The sequence below is a fragment of the Mya arenaria genome, chromosome 10 (genome assembly GCF_026914265.1).
Source record: "Mya arenaria isolate MELC-2E11 chromosome 10, ASM2691426v1".
In the NCBI taxonomy this organism is placed as follows: domain Eukaryota; kingdom Metazoa; phylum Mollusca; class Bivalvia; order Myida; family Myidae; genus Mya; species Mya arenaria.
Genome location: NC_069131.1, coordinates 70,922,327 through 70,945,755, shown reverse-complemented (window position 1 = coordinate 70,945,755; position 23,429 = coordinate 70,922,327). Strand labels below are relative to the sequence as shown.

Sequence of the window (23,429 nt, the reverse complement as noted above, 5' to 3'; positions counted from 1 at the left end):
GCCAATGGGACGGAAAATGGCAAAGCGGTATGCCGTCGGCGTCGACGCATCACATAAGTACCCTGTCACAACGAAATACTTGTACCGCTTGCAGTATTAAGAGGCCATCGACCTGGTGATGACGGGTATTTGTGAACGGTTCGACTAGCCATGCTTCCGGCTATTTCGTCGCCTTAAGCAATTCTCAGCCAAGGCGTTTCTGGTCCCTCCGATGACTTAGACTGCATCCTGGACATGTATAAGGGCAATTGAAAACGCGAGGCTCTGACCACCCAACTCCAGACAATGAAGACCATGGTCAATGACAAGCATACGAAGGAAACAGTGACACACCGATCGTTTGTTGGCTTGAGCCAGAAGATGACGCCACTGATCAGCCTAAATGTGACACTGTTGCGACTGGTTGTTGTGACTGGTTCTCGGCGCTACGTCACATGAGATCAACGATGTGACAGTTCAGCTCATGGTATTAATTATCCATCGATCTCGAGAGACCACATGACGACCTAGATCTAGACGCTGTTGCTTTTGAGGAAAGAATGCCGTGCAGCCACCTGTGTTTAAGTTCTAAATCATCATGTGCTATTCTAGTGAGCTGTATTTATTTTATGTTTATTATGTGCTATTTATATTAGGCTTAAATTAGAACAGTATATATTATATACTAATTAAATGCACATAAATAATGACTTTTTCCTAATGTTATCAATAAATGAATAAAAATGAAATCGAAATCCCTTTAAACCTCCGAAAAATATTGTTCTTTTTTGTATTACCTCTCTGCGTTGAGGCCACTCAGCTGCGGGACAGCCTTCCAAAGAAATTAGGTGGCCTCAAAACTTCCGAGAATTTAGAAGGTTAATCCGCACTCCGACAGGTCCTGTAAATGCTCAATGTGCAACTAAAACTTAAAATAGAGATTTATTAGGTGTCTCACAGATGATTTGTTCGTTCTTTGTCTTAATGTAGCGGAAAAGGAGTTTTGTATTCAGTATGATGGTTTACACCCACTGTAAAATATGGGGTATTCAAAATATAGAAAATATTCCAGTGGGCAGTTTGAATATTAATTATCAAACTTTCAATTCAATGGCTAATGTTTATTCTTAATTTCTTATTTTTTGTTTTCAAATTTCTATATCATAAACATCTATCAAACAATTAAACTACTTGGGTTTTTTCCCCGACAACTTTTTATAGGGTGTTATGATTTGCTACATCCACAGACATATTCGTAAAGAATGGTTTATAGGTTTGTGCGTTTAGGTAGGGATTGGCCCAATAATAGGAGCATCCATGTATTTGTACATTACTATTTCTGATATTGTCAGAAAAATCTAGGCTAAAACTTTAAAATGACATGGTGAATTCAGAGCTTCCTCGACATCTCAGTAATATTTTCAAAATATTTTTTAGCAATACATGTTATTACATGTAAATCATGCTGTTTCAAGTGTTTACGGTTATTATCCTTAATTTATATTCTTGAAAAATCTAACCATTATACAGCGGTACCTCGCTGGGTTGGAAAAGTTGCTTCGGTGTCGTGTAACCTAAATGTATGCGGTACAATATTTCTACTAGGCAGCGCATGCGCACTACGCTATTTGGCGCGAAAATGTATATAAACAACAATTCTGTCAATTCGACAAATTTATAATTGTCAACAGAATAAAGACAGTATTTATTCACTATCTGATAATGGTAAATAACTATGTATATCAATTTTATTCAAAACATCATATTTGAAAAAACAGGTGCCCCATCCACTACCCAAATCCGAAACTGGAGAAAGTAACATTTCATTTGTCACTTGCCCTGCCCAAACCATGATGTTTCAAACTTGTTGAACTCTTATGGCAATTTCATGATAAAGAAAAATATTCATGTTTACAAAATAACGTGTAGTAGCAGTTAACACGAAAACCTGTTGGACATTGTCGGTTGATTTTAATACTGTCCGCCTAGTCTAAAATAATAGATTCTTCCAATCCCTAACGTCTAAACGGGAAATAGTCTAAAATAATAGACGTGTTATACGGGATTCTTCCAATCCCTAACGTCTAAACGGGAATGTGCAAAAAACGGGGGTGTTATAAAAATATTGAAATTGTTTTAAGTGAAGTATTTTATGGTTGAAATTGATCATAAAGAGTTATATTCATATTTTACCATGTAAGTGAAATGTTATTTTGCACTGAACAAGCAATTAATGCATTAAAACATGTTGTTTACCTTTCCAATAAAACGAAAGTTGACTGACACAGACAACAATTATGCGAAGGGGAACAACTCGATACAATCGTAATAACTCGGCCTCCTCCGACAAAGCTTCGAGATAGACCTCGTCATACAATCGATACAACTCGGCCATGGCCGAAATGTTCCGAGCGATTTAAAACTGTGCCCTAAAGCCTTGCAGGTGCCCTTCATGTATATATCGTAATGTTTTGACAGAATGAAATGAAGAAAAGCCGTCAAACTCATTATTATAAGTTGGATATTTAATTTTTGTGTACGGAACTAATATAAAATAACATTATCTGGTAATATTTCTTGTTTTTATGATATTTTATAGACGCTATATGCTTTAACCCGGAATCCTGATCGGAACAACTACCCACTTTTGATACTAAACAATTTGTACGTGAAGGATTTGCCATATCAAAAATCTAAAAAAAAAAACCGTCAACGTACAATTATTTGGACTAAACGGGAAAGTGCAAAAAACGGGGGTGTTTTAAAAATATTGCCATTGTTTTAAGTGAAGTATTTTATGGTTGAAATTGATCATATAGAGTTATATTCATATTTTACCATGTAAGTGAAATGTTATTTTTCACTAAACAAGCATTTAATGCATTCAAACAAGTTGTTTACCTTTCCAATAAAACGAAAGTTGACTGACGCAGACAACAATTATGCGAAGGGGAACAACTCGATACAATCGTAATAACTCGGCCTCCTCCGACAAAGCTTCGAGATAGACCTCATTATACAATTGTAACAACTCGGCCATGGCCGAAATGTTCCAAGCGATTTAAAACTGTGCCCTGAAAGCCTTGCAGGTGCCCTTCATGTATATATCGTTATGTTTTGACCGAATGAAATGAAGAAAAGCCGTCAAACTCATAGTTTTAAGTTGGATATTTATTTTTTGTGTACGGAACTAATATAAAATAACATTATCATGTAATATTTCTTGTTTTTATGATATTTTATGACGCTATATGCTTTAACCCGGAATCCTGATCGGAACAACTACCCACTTTTGATATTAAACAATTTGTACGTGAAGGATTTGCCATATCAAAAATCTAAAAAAAATCCGTCAACGTACAATTATTTGGACTAACTGTCTGCCATGACGTCAACACAATTTATGTTCACCCTGTCCCCATCATACAGTTGTCCCAGGTAACAATGGTACTGGGTAGAATGCTAAGTATGTTCTATTCTCTAATAATGTGAGTTCTTAATTACTGTGAAAGTCCAGCAATGCCAGCATTGTACACATGCGTAGTTGTTGTTGGGTCATTTTCGGTGCATTTGTTAACAAATTTACTGACAGTTGCTAAACTAGGTTCTGTGACTATTTTGTTGGTCCAGTGTGTATAAACAGAATCATAATATTGCCCTAATATTCTGCATACTAATATGGAATTATTTTTTAATTGTTAAATGTTTAATATGTTTTGAATTATTTTCTAAGACTAGTTTTTTGTGCATCATTTGGGTAGAGGTTTTGTTGAGAACATTTCATGGTTTTCCGATTATGCAATAATCAGAAGACCACTATCTCCGCGGCTCTTGCGCACAAAGTTTTTGCCAGGCCTTTATGGCTTGTCAGACAAGACGTGCCTTTTGGCTAGGCTAATAACAGACATGCTTTTATTGCACTGACGCCATTTATACCTACCGCGATGAGGCTTATTAAAACTCTAATCAACATTGACAAGTAACAGCTTTACTACTCTCGTAATGGTTGATTGACAGCCAGAAGGCTTGTCTGGAGTAATATCTCATGACGCATCATCCAATCATGATCAAGGCTGTAGATCCTAACATCTCCAATAATCGTCCGACTTCGTACATTTGATAAACATAATAAATAAAAACTCCATCTTTCTTATCAATGTTAGCACAATCGATTGATTGATTTTTTTTAGTGCCCAACATTATATTTTGAAAATAAATAAAATTGCTTATGTTCATAACCTTATTTGTAAATATAAATATAACGTTATTTGTAAACGTAAATATGTAAAAAAGACACCTGTGCTGATGTGATCAAACCGTGTCAAAAACATACTATGAGTCTTTAACAACAATGACAGTTACTTCACTTCCAAAAATAAGTAATTTACAACTAATGCACCAGTCAATGGTAACCACGGCCCCCCAGGTCCGGGGAATAGCGGGAACTTTGACTTTCGGGCCAAGCCCGGGCAAAGTTCCCTTCCTGCGGGGAAGAACTGCTCGTGAAACCCCGCCAAATGCCCCCGCACCCAAGGGACTCGAGGAAAGGCCCATTCCCTGCTAAATTTGGCGTGGAGACAAAACCACTGCATTCACCCGGCACTGCGGGCCACCTGGAAGGTAAAAACACGGCTCATTTCCCCAGCTATCCCCAGTATACCCCCGGACCTGGGGGGGCCGTGGTTACAATTGACTGGTGCATGATCTTTAGTAAATTGGTACATAAGCAGGGTTTTCCCCCTAAATTTCTGATATGAAAACTACTTTAAATTTGCTGAAAATACAGGAAATTGCACCATTTAGACTACCGGTAAGTTTACTGATAAAAAAATCGAAATGCGGAGATACCTCTCCAGCACCTAACCAATCAGTTACAACCTGCCATGCCTTCATACTTCCCAGGCAGAGTGAGTCCCTGAATGCTACTCAGTGTGATGCAATATTGGTTTTTAATTCCGTCAGGGTTTTGATACTAATTAACTAATGAATATGCTAACACGCGGCTTTTAGACAATTCGGTAACAAGTAAAGATTTTTTCAATCTGGACCTTTTCTAGAAATGATGGATTATTCTTAAATCATAGTCACTATAAAAGGTAGCTTTCTTCTTTAACACCCTCATCTTCTGCAGTATTCTGCCCTTTTAAAAACTTAGCCTAAACCCTTAAGCATAGTTTGTGTGACATCAAAGTTATTTTGTAATATTGATGTTGTGTTTATATTAATAAGATAACAACATTTTGATAAGGATGGTAGATCAGTGTTCATGGAAATATCAAACCAAAACTCTTTATCTTAAATTATTTTTCAGGATATCAGGAATTTTTTTGGTGCAAAACCAGTGAAGAGGTCAGACTCGAGTGCCAAGCCCAGCGCTGACCTCACAAAAATCAAGAATGGTAAAGATAAACAGAAACCAATAGAAACAATTGACTTGACTGATCATAGAGATGAAAATGCAAATAAAAAGGTTGAAAAACCGGAAAAACAAATTAAAAAAGCTAAAACTAACACTGATAAGTGTAACAGCAAAGACGGACATAAGAAAGAGAAACATAAGACAAAGGTGAAAGATGTGTCATTTGAAGATGAAGAGGTGATAGTTGTAGACGACGATAAAAGCAAGGCAAAGCCAAAGGCAAAGGGTAGGGATAAGTCTAGTGATAGTAAAAAATCTAAAGATAGAAGTACGAAGCGGAAGCTGGACTCGAGCACCTCGGAGAAAGATGAAGTTGACGGGGAGGCATTGGCAAAAAAGACAAGTAGAAAGAAAAGAAAAATTGAGGTATGTAATTTCATAATATTGCCCCGTTAGGAATGTACAATGGCTGAGCTGTGTCGAACATTGCATAAAAGGAGAAAAAATCAGTTTGTTTCTTTTACAGTTAGACGGTACCTCGCATAACTGTGTCAAACATTACGTGGGGGGGCGGGCTCAGCCTTTCGAATCAGAGTTATTTTAATAAAATTGGGAGTTTAAATTTTACCTCCAAATGAACAAAAATGCTTGAAAAATCACAACATTAAATTTAGATGAATGTGATGTAATTACTAGTTTAAAAATACGTCACTTTTTCCATATGAAATTGGTGTGATTGTCCAGCTTCAACACAAATTGGGAATTTCTTGTTTGCTTTTTGGAAAGACGTATATGAGTAAGCAAGGGGTCAGGAATAAATTGTTCTGATTGGGATGTAATAGAAATTTATGATTGCTAAGAAATGGTTGTGGCATTCCATGGCACCTTAATTCAAATGCTTAAAGCAGCTTTGGTCAGAACTCCTTTGAGCCTGTTGGTAATATCATAGAAAACTTGTTTTTTAGGGAAGTAGTACATTTTAATCTTCCTATTGTTGGACTAGTATAATTGCACATGTAGCATTACATTTATTACAATAATTGAACTAATAGCCATCCATTCAGATATCACTGACTTCACATACACAAATTCTGAAAAGTTAGTATCATGAATACTGTAAATGTAAATACTGATTTTACTTCCGATATTCACTTCCTTTTCTTGGGAGTGTCTGATGCACGCTAGGACTTGCACACACATGACTACTGTAACCTTCATCAATGTTTTTTATGGCAGGATTCAGATGATGAGGATTTTGTCACAGAGAAAAAGCTAGAGTCAGATGAAGATGAAGACGATGATGAGGTTGTGGTTAGAAAGTCAAAGGCAAAACGGCGGGGCAAAAAGAAACATAAACTCCTAGATTCAGGTACATGTACATGCCGACATCGTCCAATCAAATTTGTCCCATCTGTATCTTTAAAGCTTTATTTTGAGTTTCAGTGGCGAAAGTAAGCCCAAGCCCGCTCTGTAATGCCTACAGAACTTGTTCAAATTCTGAATTTATTTAGCAGGGTTTTATAAAATTTGGTTTTAAACTGAAAAGATGTGTAATAGTCCAGGCTTGTTCATCCAAAAGTCTTGATTTCAATGGGTTAAGTGATTTACCAGCAGCCGATTGGATAAGTTATCCACAGGTTATCTTTTGGCTAGTTTGCTCTTAAAAGCATTTTGATTGGGCAACAGTAATAATTGGATCGATATTGACCAATCAATAAACATTTTGGCTAGCTTAACCAAACCAAAGTAATACCCAGTTTGTACAATTGGCAGATATTTATATAAGGGTTACTTTGAAACGTAAGGCTTCACTAAATTATTTAAAGATTAGAAGTTTCCACTTAATGATTTTACTTTTGCAATATTTAGACATGTAGAAAGTGTTCAATTGGCAAATCGTATATTCATAATCTTGAGTTAATTGAATGTGGTATTTTTTGTGCTGTATCTAGATTCTGATGAAGACCCGGTGCCGAAGGAGAAGAAGCAGAGAAAGTCCAGGAAAGTTGTACACATAGGTGGCTCAGGTATAAACTGTTTATCAACTATTTTGGGAAGGTGGTCGGTGGAATTTAGAAACATGAGTCATTTCGACGTAAAATGGGAATTTGAATTTTACAAAGAAATGAACATTAAATGAGACGAGGGAAGGAAGAAGATTGTGATCAAGTTTTCTTCTTTTACAATAAATGAACTCTTCAATACCTGAACCAAGCTTTTTATGAAGAGATAATATAAAAAACAAAACAACGAAAAGCCCAAACAGCAATTAAAAATTTTATTTTCACATTTTGGATGAAAGTATACTTATGTTTGAGCAGTTGGAATAGGGCCAGATTTCAACCCAAACTTTATCAGATAAGAACTGTAAGTGCATGTACATCTTTAGTAATCCACATTCTAATCAGATACATTTGCACTCCTTCTGTAGGGAGATTAAATAATCCCCTGGTAATAAAAAAAAGGTCTGAGATTGGGGAAAATGTGAACTACAGTCGAACCTCGCGATGTCGACGTCGGATAAGTCGACTTTCCGGTTATGTCGACTTTTTTTTCCGGTCCCGAATTTATTCCTTCTTATTCTATATAAAATAAATCTGTTTGTATCGATTTTTTTATCTCGATTTTTTCGCTATGTCGACCTCGTTTTTCAGTCCCAGTGGTTGAATTTCACACATTTCCTATGTTCTTTATGTCGGACTGTAGATCGAGACGTAGGTGTGAAAATATTCATGACGGTTTGCGGCATGCCGCAAAATATCGTTTGTGTCAATATAACAAACTGTCATAATTAGGGGATACAAAAATGTAATTGGTAAGTGTGAATAATTAAAGTTGTTTGTTTATGTATTTGATTAAAGAGACATTTATTGCTCAAGCTCTTTGGTATTGTATAAAACATGAACATTTTATTGATTAGATATCAATCCCGAATGGGAACAGAAAGAATAACTACAAAATGTCAAATGTTAGTTCCACTGCTCTGGTCGACCAATTCAGAGAAGGACCCGGTATAAAAGCTTACAATGTACAAATGTATGCAATTGTGGTTTTATATGTGTTTTGTGTGATCCATAAACATAAAAGAAAGAAATTTGACACAAATAATTCTTCTTTTGTTTCACTTTATTTTTCAATAATAAGTCTGCTGTTTTCACAATGAAAATATTTAACAAGACCGTTCAATTGTGGATGTAAATATAACAGTATGGTAATCCAGGTATAAATACCAACGCAAGTCATGTTCTGAAGACTTGTAATCTGCAAGATATATTATATACATTAACAATGTAATCAAGACACATACATATATAAATAGAAGATGGGATAAAAGACTGCTAGTTGCCTACAGTACAATATAACGCATAACACACAATGACATGTACTAACATGGCATACAATGTAATACAAAAGAACATATAACCACAATGACAAACGGTCAAAGCAAATACAAAACATTGTACAGCGTATACAGTGAAAACTCACTAAACCGGACAAGGTCCGGACCGGGGAAAATTTCCGGTTTAGTGAGGATTCCGGTTTAGTGAGGATTTGATGTACGGAGTAAGTTTAGACGGAGGTTGAGACATGATTAAAGCACATGCAAAAGTGATAAACATATTTCTGCGTTTTTATAATCATCTTTTTTCCGAGTCTAAAAAAATAAAACAACTCGCGTAATTTAATGCTTGTTAAGTATATTGATATTTTAATCAACGCACCGCTCTAATTTGATTCACTCATAGAAGTCTTTAGATAAAACAACCCCCCAAAATGATCACTTAATAACCGTTTCTAGTTCTTTATTTTCTACAACAAACAAATTAATGTCTCAATCAATTTTTCTTTTCACAAGTTTGATTAACGTTTGATTATCGCGCGGCAGTCAATCCACAGCGGAATCATCATTATCGAGTTATCACAACATCAAAGGTGCAATATTTAACGACGCACGGGCTGTCAAAACAAAGTGATAAAGTGACACGCGATTCGCGAATTCCTAATACACAAAATCATTTTGACATGTTTGAACAAATAAACGTCCGGTTTTGCGAGGTAAAATTACGTTGACAACTAACAAATTTTCTCGATTTTTTTGTCCGGTATCCGGAATTCCGAGGTTCCGGTTTTGTGGGGATTATTTTACATTGAAAAGTATAAGGGAAAAATCGGGACTCTGAAAAAAGTCCGGTATCCCGAAGATTCCGGTTTTGTGGAGATCCGGTTTAGCGAGGTTCCACTGTACAACATATTCATACACTGTACTTACCAATATGTGGTATTGAAAACTGCTCCAGTACACCTCCCCTCACCCACAGTGATTGAAATGGTTAGTTAGTCTCTAAAAAGTAAGTTAAAAGAATAGTAAGTGTACATAGATTATATAAGGGAAAAGATCAATTGTTATGTTATTTTATAGAATAATATACCGCTTTTCGGATAACACCTTATCTTTGACAGTCACGAATAAAAGCGCTACACAAAATGACATAAATCATCTCAGCGAGAACACAGACAAATACATGGATAAAACTAGGAATGCATACCTTGAAACAAACCTCCAAAGGACTAGCAATGATTTTAAAGTTACTAAAAATAAGACTGCATGAAACACGTCTTGACTGCAGAAAATCGTGGGAAACAGTGAGCGAAATATCCACGAACCAATCATAGGAAAGGTTACATAAACCTTTGACCAATCAGATTCCTTGAAAGTAAACCATGCTGAACTGATGATTAAAACAGAAGTATTCCAAATGATATCAATAAGTAAAATCGGCAATGCACAGTCCGGTCAGATAAACATCGGTCTGGTCACATAAACATCGTACAATCCAACTCAAATGTGTTGGGATTGGTGATATTTTTTGTAATTCGGATGAGTCGACTTTTTGTTATCTCGACTTTTTTCACTAGGTCCCGAAAAAGTCGACATAACGAGGTTCGACTGTAGATGACTTGATACGATACATTTTCCTACAATAATACTCATACAGTGGTCCTCAGTTTAAAAGGTGTTAGCTTAAAATAAACCCTTTCATGGCTCGAGTGACCCCAAAACAATGCCCTGGATTTTTTTTAACTGGTTCCTTTTTGTTGTTTCTTTATTTGTTGTAAGTATTGACGCTCAAGTTCAGTTCAAATTTAATGGCAGAAGAGCCCTCAAAAGGGCTTCTTCAAAGCTGGTTTTGCTTCTGCAGCAGGGTGCTCCACCTTCTCTGACCAACATTGGGGCCCCCAAAACCAACCACCAAAATGGTTTTAGCCCTTCAGCTGCGATGGTCAATCATATTCCTGTGTTTAACAAACATGTCACAATTCTTTCAGGGGGCTACCATGAAGAGGAGCTGGAAGAAATTAAGCCCAAAAAGACATTCATGGACAACTTTCTTAGCGGGCAAAGCCCACAGAAGACACCTGGGAAAACTGATCACAACGGGAAGAAAGATGGGAAACCAGAGTCACAGAAACAGACAGTGTTGGCAGCAGATTTCTTCGGAAGCTCGTCTGTACACAGAGTGGAGAGAAAGACTGTGCCAGCAACAAAAGTGGCTGAGGTATGGTGAGATAAGTAGGAAATGTGGCTGGGGTATGGTCAGATTTGTAGGAAATATCACCTTTGATGTGTATTAGATTGAACGTGTTTGTAGAACTGAACATCTATTTTTGTTTGGATATTCCTTGATAACTCTTAAAATTATATTTGAGGCGTGACTATGATTTTATGAAAGTGTTATAATATTCTCCTGTATTAAGTCTAATAACACTTACATGTTGGTGTGTATATTTTGATCAGGACGATTTTGAGATGCACAGTGATGATGAGTTTGAGCGCACGTTGGAACTGCTGGACGAAGATGCCCTCACAGCTGTCAAGGTGAGTAGAGGTCAAGGTCACACTTGCTGAAATGGGTAAATTCTCTGTCCTTATTTCAAGTCTTTATTTTCATAGCTGTAAAGATTTTTCTATAAGACTATAACTGCACAAATTCACAGCCATTTAAAATAAGGCGTATGGTACATGTACTCAAAACAAAACAAAAAATAGAAAAAATAGTTCAGTGCCAATAAAAAAAATAATAAGAATCAGGTGCAATAAATAAGGGTTGGTAAGGGAATCCCAAACAGACTCTTGTTTTACTGGTCTTAGTTGTAGACAGCTAAAAGCTGAAATATCTACTATGACAATGGTGTTTTTCTTATTTGGTGTTTTTCCTTATAGGAGCCTGAAGTGAAAACAGAATCTGTGGGTATGTATTTTTTCATTATCTCAATATCTGCAGTATAATTGTTGATTTCAGTGCAAGATTATAATATATTTGACTGAGGGAGGACCAAATCTTATATTTTACGAGTAAAATATTCATTTTTGGTGTTTACAAGGTGAAATATATTGCAATCTTACACTGAAATATCATTTTTTTCATTTTATTATATGCATAAAAAGGATATTAAATGACATTTTATTGCATTTTTGTTTCAGCACAGTGCGCCAAAATGTAATGATATTTAGGAAATGATGTCTACTTATTGTGTCCCAGCACTGTGTGCGCTGAAGTTTTATTTGGACATGAGAACGGGTTAAAATTTAAAAACTGAAAATAATCAAATTGATATATTCACTGTTTGAAACATCTTTCTTTTATATCTGTATCTTTTTTATATATTTTTAAAATGAGCTAGGTTGACTTTTAAAATCCTCTTGCTTGATTATAGAAAACACAACTAGAGACATGCATTACATTGCTTTGTGGGGCTCTTGTTTGTATCTCCAAATACTGGTTTCAAGCTGTAAGGCTCAAACACAACAAAGTATGTATATGTATGCTCACTATTGCATTGGCTATTGATAAGTAAAGCATTCTTAAATTAACTTTTTTATTCATGTCACAGAAGATAGTGGTGATAAGCCCAGCCTATCCAGTAAACTGGCCAGCAGGGCAAAACAGGAAGCCGGCCTGCCTGACAAAAAATCCACAATCCTTGTTCCAGATACGCCAGAACTAAAAAAGGTGGGCCCTACTGTTAACATGGTCTAAATTTTAATTATAAATGCAGTTTTTGTTTTTTTTGCAAAGTTATTTTTATAGCTGTGGAGTTTTGGTGTCTTTTTACTTGTTAAGAATATTAAATGTTTGGAATAGTGCTGATTCTTTTGTGTTATCAGTTTGAAACTTTAAACAACAGTGGTCGAAATTAGCACAAGCCAGCAAGCCCTGTACTTTTAAAATGCTTTCTGGGCTTGCTCAAATTCTGGGTTTTGTAAAGCAGGGCTTGTTCAAAGATGTAATAATGCCAAGCAGTAGTATATGAATTTGGTTTGTTCAAACAAAAGACTTATTTGATTACTGGAACAGTTGTGAACAATTTACATGCATATGAACTGCAAGTCACATCGTCTGGCTAAAATGCACCCACTTGTAATCTACAGTTTTGTCAATAAGAAATCATTAATAAACAATATGCCTTTAATCTTCAGCCTAGTCCAAAGAAATCGAAGATGGAGTTTGTAATGAACCGATCAGAACGAAAATCAGAAACATCTCCAAAGAAGCCTGACCAGACCAAGTCAGCTCTAGCGCACTCTGACGATGGTTCTCATAGCAAGAAAACATCTCCAAAAACCACCCCAGACAAGGCGCAAACTGCTGTGGGCTCCCTTAGCAAGAAAACTCCACAAAAGACGTCACAACATAAAACCTCACCAGCCAAAGCAGACGGAAGTAAAGTCAGCCCCGCCAAACCTGATGATGTAAGTTTCAGGAAAAAGTATAAAACTGTGTTAAAGTATAAAACTGTGTTAAAGTATAAAACTGTGTTTTTAAAATAAATAAGGCTGAAATCAATAAAGTATGTGGATTGTTCAGACCTTTGATGAAATTTACAACATTGTAAACATCCTGGTTGTTAACTTCAAATTGTTGCAACTCTGGAAAGTTAATTGCCACACTTCAATCAGCTGTAATTTTTATATTTATAGATCTGAGCACATCAAATAGTTAAAAAAATTAACAATGGTTAATCACCTTGTAAACTGTAACAAAGTTCTAAATAATTGGCCGAGTGTTAGTGTAAGATAACATGATGTTTCTACAGATAAAAGGTATGATCTGTAGGGGATCTTAAGCTTTAGCTCAATTATTGGAACTTTTTCATGCCCTCGTCAAATGGATACTAATAGGGATTTTTTATTCATATCGCTTTGTAGCTACCAATACAATCCAGCTTTGATAAGTTAGTCTTACATAAGAATGGATCCCAGCTTGCTTGTACAGTTTTTAGGGTTTATTGTTTGAGATGATTTGTGTATTTCAGGGATTTACTCCAAATCGGGCTGGTTACCGGGCATACCTGAACAGGGCCGGACCACAGTCACTAGGAGCAAAGGAAATCCCAGAGGTAGGCTGTCTTTTAAAGAAGTGATTTTTTTTAGATTTGCTTAAGCCTTTAGTGCTGATAGTCAGTACTTAGTCATGATGTTCGTGATAATAGCTGTTCATGAATAGTTTTAGCATGAATGTAGTTTGAGCATGAATGTGATAATGGCCATTTACAAGCGTGATGACTTCATTTCGGACTCTTGATAACATTTTTTTTTAAACATTTCAGTGTGGTTCATGGTCTAGTGCTCATAATACATACCAGTGTTTAAGGCTATTGATCGTAATGCAATCATTTCAGGGAGCTGAGAATTGCCTTGAGGGTCTGACGTTTGTGATAACAGGAGTTCTCGAATCCTTTGAGCGTGACGAGGCTAAGACAGCTGTAGAACGTTATGGTGGGAAGGTGACAGGAAATGTCAGCAAGAAGACCGACTATGTTGTGGCTGGTCGGGACCCAGGGCAGAGCAAAATGACTAAGGTTTGGATTGTTTTTGTTTGGTTTACGTCATATGTACAGGTATATTGGTTTTTGGTATAATATACAAGGTAGTTTTTTATACATGTTACTATGAGTAATACTTTTAAGAGATCTAAGATATGTATCTATGAAAATTATTTGTAAACGTTCGGTAATTCAAGGAGGTTTTAAGGATATTTAACCATAAGCAATTGCTTAAAAGGTTTTAGGAAATACACAATTAACAAAAGAAATGTATTTGACTGTAGGCTGTTGTAAGGCCAAAAAAAAAAATTGTTTGTTTAGGGTAACCTTCCCAAAATTTCTAGGTAGGGTAGGTAGGGATTTTTTTATGCCCCCTTTTGAAAAAAGTGGGGTATATTGTTTTGCACATGTCGGTCGGTCGGTCGGTCGGTCTGTCTGTCTGTCGGTCGGTCGGAATACCAAATGGTTTCCGATCAATAACTTGAGAACGCTTTGACCGAGGGACCTCATACTTGGTATGTGTATTGGTCATCACCAGCAGATGAACCCTATTGATTTTGAGGTCAGTGGGTCAAAGGTCAAGGTCAGTGTGACCTTTACATGAAAAACGGTTTCCGATCAATAACTTGAGAACGCTTTGACCCAGGAACCTCATACTTGGTAGGTGTATTGGTCATGACCAGCAGATGAACCCTATTGATTTTGAGGTCAGTGGGTCAAAGGTCAAGGTCAGTGTGACCTTAACATGAAAAACGGTTTCCGATCAATAACTTGAGAACGCTTTGACCCAGGGACCTCATACTAGGTAGGCTTATTGGTCATGACCAGCAGATGAACCCTATTGATTTTGAGGTCAGTGGGTCAAAGGTCAAGGTCAGTGTGACTGTAAGCTGAAAAAAGGTTTTCTGATTGTCCATATTTTATTTAAGTGTCCAAATCCTACTAACAATTTGGCTCCCAAGGGGGCATAAATGTTTCACTAACATCTCTTGTTTTTTTATTATTATTATTATTTTTTCAAAATCTGTCGTAAGTTCAGAGTGTTTTCTTGCACATGGCGGTCTTTCCAACATTACTGTCATTGCCTGACTTTGTTTTATCATATAAACAATAATTCTGATGGAAATCTGCATTTATCCGCCCTTCGTAAGTCTCTATTCGCTAACGAATATTTTTTTTGCTTAGAAACAGAAAAAAACCAGTAAGGGTCGGCGCATTTTTATAGGTAGGGTCGGGTTACCCGAAACAGACATATTTTTTTTTAGGCCTAATGTATGATTGAATCAGAAACTTATTACTACAATAAGTCTATTGGTTAATTCTATTGGTCTATTCTAGAGCTCTTTTAATTTCTATTCATTATGATATAGGACTAGGTGGTCTCTCTGTTCATGTGTTTGGCTATTTCTCAGCAACAACTGGCTAGAATTCAATGACACTTTGTGGAAAGCTTAACTTATAACAAGAGATGAGAACATAATCAGAACGTTCTGGCTACATGAGTTTTCAGAGTTTGTACCCAGCCTGGGAGCATACATTGTTTCCAACAATAACTTGTTAAAGGATAAGTTTTGTTTCCAAAATTGAATTTCTAGCTTCAATGTATGTTTGATTCTTATGGTGTAAACTTTCAGGCTGAGTCAATGAAGACTAAGATTATAGATGAAGATGCTTTACTGGACCTGATCAGAACTCGACCTGGCAAGACGTCCAAATATACCTTACAGGCTGAACAGTCAGTTAAAAAGGTGACAAAGAGTTTAGAGGTTTGGGAGATGGTTTTTGTTTATCTGTATGATGTATGGTGTACTGAATAATATATTTAAAAATGACATATATTTTCTATTAAGTAAAATTATGAAAGTAAAGATTAAGCTTAAAATGTTCACAATGAATTGTTTGACTATATTTTATTGTCAAATCTGTTGAGTCATAAACTCTTTCTTTAGTATAAGAATAGTGGTCGAATAGCACAAGACAGCAAGCCTTGCACTGGTAAAATGTTAAAAGGGATTGTTCCAATTTTTTTATACAGCAGGTCTTTGTTAAGAATGTTGATGACAAGCACTTGTGTCAGAATTTGGGCTTGTTCACCCAAAGTCTAATTTCAGTGACGATAAGAATGTAGAATGAGATGAGACGTCAAGGTTTAAATCATACAGCTAACTTTATTTGCCTTGGGTTCATTTAAAATTGCGTGGATGTACCCATAAATACTTTAGTCATATCAAATGAATGTTAGATATCAGAGAATACTGAAAATAGTTTGTGTTAATTTGACCACCACCAGTGATTCATTTTGATGCTCATTCTGAGTCAATTATTATTTATTCTAAGGATCGATCATTCCTAACATGTGCATGGTGGGGTTGCTTGGGACCCATGTTAGTGAATTATGAGTTCATGAGTGATGTCTTCAAGCAAATTTGAATATGAATCACTAAAGTACTGTAAGGTTGCAAGAAGGGATGTTTCTTTACATTGCAGGAACATTCATTAACTCCAAAGTCTTCGAAGGAAAATCTTTCATCATTCAAAAGAGAAACTCCGTCAAAAACTAATTCCGTCAGTGCCAAAAACATACCAGCTTCAATGACAACAGTGTCTAATTCCAGTGATTTAAAATCTAACCAATCAGTGTCAAGTAACAAAACCAAAACTGACCAATCACAGCCTTCGTTACTTTGGGTTGACAAATACAAACCAACACAGTTGAAGCAGATCATTGGTCAGACTGGAGATAAGAGTAATGCCAAGAAGCTGCTTGATTGGCTGAATTCCTGGCATAAAAATCAAGCAGCAGGTGTTAAACCGGTTACAACAGGGAAGTTCTTTGGTAAGGGTGGAAGTGACACAGGGGCGGGGTTTAAAGCAGCATTGTTGTCAGGTCCACCAGGAATTGGAAAAACAACAACTGCCACCATAGTCTGCCAGGTTTGTAAAGATTTGTACTTCTGTAAAACTGAAGATTTTCAGATAATTACTCGTGTAGCTGAGTTATAGTCCAGTAAAAAGGTTCAAATGCTTTTAGTGTCAAGGATATAATTTACATTTTTATATCTGAAAAAAGAAATCGATGCAACACTGAGAACATTATTGAAACATGAGAAAATGTGGTAAGTTCTTACAAGAAGTTAAACTGGCAATAGAATTATACTAGAAACAATGCAATGATGGAATTAAAAACATAGATTTTTTCATGCATGCCATATTTTGGGAAAGATTCCCGGTGGATTTTGTAGAGATAATTTTAAATTTTGAGACACATTTATCTCCTGCTAGGGGGCTAGGGGATGGAGTAAATATCCAGAGGATTTTTTTTACCTAGCAGGGGAATATGATTTGTATGACTTCTGAAAACTTAAACTTTGTAACAGCTTTCTTTTTAATTCAACAGGAGGCAGGTTTTTCATATGTTGAGCTGAATGCGTCTGACACACGTAATGCCAAGAGTCTGAAGGAAGTAATAGCCACGTCCGTGCGCAATACGACTATGATGGACTACATTGGAACTGGGTCTTCACTTACCCACGGGCACAAACACTGCCTCATTATGGACGAGGTGGATGGTATGTCAGGAAACCAGGATCGCGGTGGCGTCCAGGTACAATTGATCAATTACTGTACTGTACATAATGATTAGGGCAATGGTCTCAAAAATGTTGCGTATGGTAGGTACCAAATTTTCAGTCAAAACAGTAAATCATATCTTGAATGCTAACCATGAAATTTCTGTATAGTGTCACAGTGTGTATGTAATAATAAATGCTTCATTGTTTTAATTGCAATCAACACAAATGGTTTTTATAATTATAACAGCCTTTAAATCTTTAGTATAAGACTTTAAATGGGGGGATATTATTTTGGTGTTGTTAAACACCCAGTTCTTTCTTTGCATTCATCAGGAGTTAGTGAACTTAATCAAGAACACTCGTATCCCGATCATCACAATGTGTAATGACCGGAACCACCAGAAGATGCGTACGCTGGCCAACTACACCTTCGACCTGCGCTTCCAGAGGCCGAGGGTGGAGCAAATCAAGGTGGGTTGGGGATGTGCTTTTATGGGGGTAACAAGAATGCACATTGGTCTATAAAATATGTAGTGGTGAGAGTCAGCGGTGTAGTTAAATAGGACAGAAAATAATTGCTTAAAAAATGGCAATAAAATGATTGTTTATCATGCTTTAAAAAAAAAAGGTGTCTTGAATGTATGCAGATTTTTATCTACGCATGCAGAAGCTGGTTCTGCAATGTTTATAACCATTAATGGCCTGGGCAATCAAACTTTGAAAGTGAAACACATCTTTTTACCATAATAAATATTATTAATTGTATAGGGAGCGGTGATGTCTATAGCCTTCAAGGAGGGCCTCACCATCCCGCCACCTGCTGTCAACGAAATTATCCTTGCAGCCAACCAGGACATGAGACAGGTGTGTTGTAGCTTGCCAGTGTACTCATGATGTTCCTATTGTAATGTAGATACCATTGATTATACTTCCAGCGTAATCATTTTAATCAGGACTTATATAATATGAAAAATATTTGTGTGACAATTTTTAACATGAGAAAAGGACGCTGATTATGACATTTCTTTTATGTAATAAAAATAGCGAAGTCTATTAATACAGAAATATTTGCCCTCATGGATGTCCCCTGGTATTTTTGGGATGTGGTATGACATACACTGTTTGTGTATTATAATTTTTAAAAAAATTCTGAAAACGTTTCAGCAAAGTCAAAATCAGTCCAGACTGCCAAATTGTCAGTTTTTAAAACGCTTGCATTCTGTGCATTTTTGGCTTGTCTGTTTTTCAAATGAAACGAGGTGAGGAATTTTGATAGCTTCGGCGTCATTGTTTGGACAAATTTAAATAATGTTTGCCTTAACTTAACCATTGTTCAATATATTGAAATGAAACTGAGTTATTCCCCTTTTTCAAGTGAATAAATAACAGATGATGATGCCGCCGCTTCATGGTGCTCTTGTTGTTAAGCTTATATGGTTTATTAAAAGAATAAGAAATTTGTTACGGTGATATCTAAGGCCTAAACAAAAAATACATTTGGTTCGGGTTACCCGACCCTACCTACGGAATAGGCGCCGACCCTTCCGTTTTTATAGTCAGTTTGAAAAAAAATAATGAAAAACGAAAACAAAAAAAAATAATATTTTTTTCTTTTTTTTTTAATTGCTTTTCAATATGTAGTTTAAAATCTTAAATGCTTATACAGAAGATAACTTTAACACCATTCTCCAATGATGAAAATAACATTCTTGTATAAAGCCTAATAAAAAAATAAAATAAAAAGCCTACCTACCCTACCTATTTTTGAAAAGGATGTAACCCTAACCAAACAATATTTTTTTTAGGTCTAAGGCATTTTTATAGATATTTGAGTTATTTACATTTTACGGCCAAAAATGAGATTGGATTCAGAAAACTATTTGTTGATTGTCCTGTTATCTGTCAATAATACATTGGAAACTATAAGAGGGTTGGCCCAGCGGGCAATACTTGCGCCTATTAAAGGCTATTTCCAACTTACTGTGCATCCTATTCCTAGGATACCACTAAGGGACTACACAAAACTACTAAAACTACTATAAAATTACTACAAGCTCCCAATTTGACATCCATCAGTAATCTACGCTAAAAACGGAAGACCTTTATAACTGCAATATTATTATTCATGTGTCAAATGTTCTAATGGAGGTGACTACATGCATGTTTGTACATTGCATATCTAGGTTTTACACAACCTGTCCATGTGGACAGCAGCAGACAAGGCTGTTACCTATGACCAGGTGAAATTGGACTCTAAACAGGCGCATAAGGACATCAAATTGGTAGGTACAAAATCTAGGTTATCAGGGAAATAGATATTTGATAAAATAAACGGTCACTTTACAACATACATGTACATGTATTTGCTCACATATATACCAGTGTCTGTACACACGAGATAAATTATGTCATGTATGCTACGTAAGAAGGCAACATTTTGCTTAAAATGAAGATTTTAACCAAAGATAACTTCAATTTTACGACAACAATTTTAATGAAACAAAGGGCAGTCTATGCCGCTTAAAGAGCAATAGATCCACCTTCGTTGTATTAACAGAGTTCAATAAGGCAATTTTTTCATCAAACACTTAGACAAACCTGTTTCCAAAATAATGTTTTGACAGTGCTACGTCAGAAGGCCGTATTGTAAAAAGCTTTGTCAAAGTGTTTTAAGAAACTAAACTCTCAATCAAACTCTGGTAAAAGACCAAAGGCGGGGCTCCATAAGCCGCGTAGACTGCGCTATGTTTCACTCAACATGGTGAAGATATAGTGAAGTTATCTTTGTTTTAAGTTTTCATTCGAATCAAAATTTTGTCTTCCGATGTAGCATTTATAGCGCAAGTCATCACATAGTATACACACACTGTATACAGTGCTCCAGCTAGGATTTGGAAAGGGCAGAGTAGTCTTATGAAATGGACAAGCAAAATGGGCTAGCTGGAGCACTGAATGTATAGCTCAAACTAGATCTAATTTACCAAATCAAAGATTGCATGAAGGCCGTTCACGACATTTTTAGAATTAAGAGCTTGCTGTTTTCAACTCCTTTTCGGCTTGCCTTTATCTTTCCTCTTAGGTCTGGGTCTGTTTCATGTGTGAACTTATTCCATGACTATGCTTAAATCTTTCTTCTTGACAGGGTCCGTTTGACGTGTGTCGAAAGGTATTTGTAGGCGGAGAGGAGACCCGAAACATGACCATTAACGACAAGGCAGACCTGTTCTTTCACGACTACAACATCGCGCCGCTGTTTGTCCAGGAAAACTACATTCACGTAACACCCTTTGCTGCCAAGTACGTTTTTTTATAATTATAACAGTTAATGCTCTATGATTTGACAGACCTTTCTGTATTTTCTGAGAGTCATATAAAATCCTCTATGAATGTATGGATGACAGCATCATGCCGCTTTTTGTCCAGGAAATCTTGATGTTTATAACACCCTTCTCTGCAAAGTTAATGTTTTACAATTTATAATTATAACGGTTCAATTTTTAAACTTTACAACTTTTTGACATCAGCTATTAAATTTAGTGTTATGGCCATTGAATTGTCAAACTTGGGTGGATAAAAAACATTCAGTCCATTATTTTCATGAAGCATAAAACTTGTAATTATATTTTTGACTTTATAATGACTTGTACTAATCTCTGAACTTGTATGACATTCACCACTATCTTTGTGCTTCATTCTAGAGGGAACCAAAACCGTCACCTGTCCCTACTAGCACGCGCAGCTGACTCCCTGTGTGACAGCGATGTTGTGGAGAGGAACATCAGAAATAGTCAATCATGGAGTCTACTGGGACTTGAGGTACCAGGGCTGTATTCTAATGATTTTGGAGTCGAAATTTCCCACATTAAGAAAGTTTTTATTTCCCCCCGTATTGTGTCCAAATTCTCATAAGGTTGTTCAGTATATGAAGAAAGATTCTGTTAAAACAGCCTGTATTATTTGAATAGATTCACGTTATACCAGGAGCGTTTAATGAGTAATGGTAAGTACCTTATCTCTATAGCTTGTGTCATGACGGAAATGTCAGTTTTAGTCCCTCAAAGTATTCCCTCTGGTCATCCACACATTTTGTGATCTGTGACATTCAATCAGAAACTGCCATTATGATTTCTTCTTATGGTAGATTGTTAATTCACTGGTATAAGGCCCTCAATGGCACTGTGCATCTCAAAATGACATCTGCATATACATGACTTGAAAGGATTCAAACTGAAGTCACAAGTAGAGAGATAAGAGGTGTTTGTGCTGTTGCAAATATTCTTTTACCAGAGCATTATTGTGCAACAACTTGAAACCGCACACCCTGGTATGTGGGCACTTGGTATTATAGTGGTCAACAGTGTTCGAAAGTCGCAGTAGTCCGATAGCCCGAGGCTACCGAATTTCAGCTCGGGCTACCAAAATTCCGTAAAAACTAGCCCAACCGGGCAACCGTTTTTTAGCTCTACTGGCCAAAGGCCAGAAGAGCTTATGCGATGGAAATGTGAACGTAGTATGTGCATCCGTGCGTCCGTGCGTCTGTAAACAATTGCTTGTGAACACGATACAGTCTTCAGTTTTAATTGTATCTCCATGAACTTTGTACAGGATCTAGATATCCATTAGAGCTTGCTTCCTTTGAAAACCAGCCAGATCCGCCCATGCAAGCCTAGATTATGGGCCTTGATAGTATAAAAAAAATGCTATTGTGTAAACAATTGGTTGTGAACACGATACAGTCTTCATTTTTGATTGTATCTCGATGAAACTTGTACAGTATCTAGATATCCATTAGAGCTCAGTTCCTTTCGAAAACCAGCCAGATCCGCCCATGCATGCCTAGATTATGGCCCTTGATAGTATAAAAAAATCAGTGTGTCTGTAAACAATACAGTCTTCAGTTTTGATTGTATCTCGATGAAACTTGTACAGTATTTAGATATCCATTAGAACTCGGTTCCTTTTGAAAACCAGCCAGATCTACCCATGCATGCCTGGATTATGGGTCTTGAAAGTATAAAAAAATGCTATTTTTTGCTAAGTCTATTTTTAGCCAAGTCTACATGAGCGAAGTCTATTTTAGCCAAGTTTACATGTAAAGTCATACTTGCTTGTGAAGGTTTGTTCAAATTATGCTTATAAATAACTTATTTAAGAAATATTTTCAAAATCTTCTTGTTTCAAACCACAAGGCCCATACCTTTGATATTTGTTGTGGAGCATTATATGATGCATTTGAAAACATTTGAAATAATGCCCCTTGGGCAAAAGCTGGCCCCATCCCTTTTGACTTAATTTTTTAATTTTTAAATCTACAGTAATGAAATTTTGATCATGTGAACAGTTTTGCAAACAAGCATTAATGTTGTCCTCAGATGTCCTTGACATTGACCTTTGACTGACTTTTATTTTTAAAGCTACAGAAATGAAAATGACCACAAGAGCCATGCCAGTAGAGCATAGGCCCTTTTGGGCCTCTTGTTTTCCAAATGAATTTTAATAAAAAAACAACATGCCAATTAAACGCGTAAAGCATCATGTTTTATACGCTTATTTTTTAAGAATGCGTCCTACCGGGCAATACAAGCGAGTAAGACCAAGTCGCCTTGACAACGGCGAAAGATCAAAGCGAAGTTAGAATTGCCGAAATTTACGATGATCAAAAATCTTATTCCTCTGCGGTTCAGGGCTGCAAG

General features: G+C 36.3%; 1 protein-coding gene across 2 annotated transcripts in view; it reads left to right on the top strand.

Moving 5' to 3' along the window:
• Positions 1-1,594: 1,594 nt before the first annotated feature.
• The window catches only part of LOC128206015 (replication factor C subunit 1-like), a 34,332-nt gene continuing 12,497 nt past the window's right edge, over positions 1,595-23,429 (top strand). The window contains exons 1-19 of one of the 2 annotated variants that reach the window (XM_052908137.1): positions 1,595-1,704; positions 5,291-5,764; positions 6,575-6,707; positions 7,291-7,365; positions 10,667-10,896; positions 11,136-11,216; positions 11,562-11,589; positions 12,236-12,351; positions 12,819-13,091; positions 13,655-13,738; positions 14,021-14,200; positions 15,799-15,912; positions 16,652-17,098; positions 17,562-17,768; positions 18,070-18,207; positions 18,505-18,600; positions 19,920-20,018; positions 20,879-21,033; positions 21,435-21,552. In XM_052908137.1, the coding sequence (XP_052764097.1) occupies positions 1,702-1,704; positions 5,291-5,764; positions 6,575-6,707; positions 7,291-7,365; positions 10,667-10,896; positions 11,136-11,216; positions 11,562-11,589; positions 12,236-12,351; positions 12,819-13,091; positions 13,655-13,738; positions 14,021-14,200; positions 15,799-15,912; positions 16,652-17,098; positions 17,562-17,768; positions 18,070-18,207; positions 18,505-18,600; positions 19,920-20,018; positions 20,879-21,033; positions 21,435-21,552 (3,051 nt within the window). In that variant the 5' untranslated portion in view covers positions 1,595-1,701. Of the gene's footprint in view, positions 1,705-5,290; positions 5,765-6,574; positions 6,708-7,290; positions 7,366-10,666; positions 10,897-11,135; positions 11,217-11,561; positions 11,590-12,232; positions 12,352-12,818; positions 13,092-13,654; positions 13,739-14,020; positions 14,201-15,798; positions 15,913-16,651; positions 17,099-17,561; positions 17,769-18,069; positions 18,208-18,504; positions 18,601-19,919; positions 20,019-20,878; positions 21,034-21,434; positions 21,553-23,429 lie in introns of both variants that reach the window. The other variant, XM_052908136.1, reaches the window with a different exon arrangement.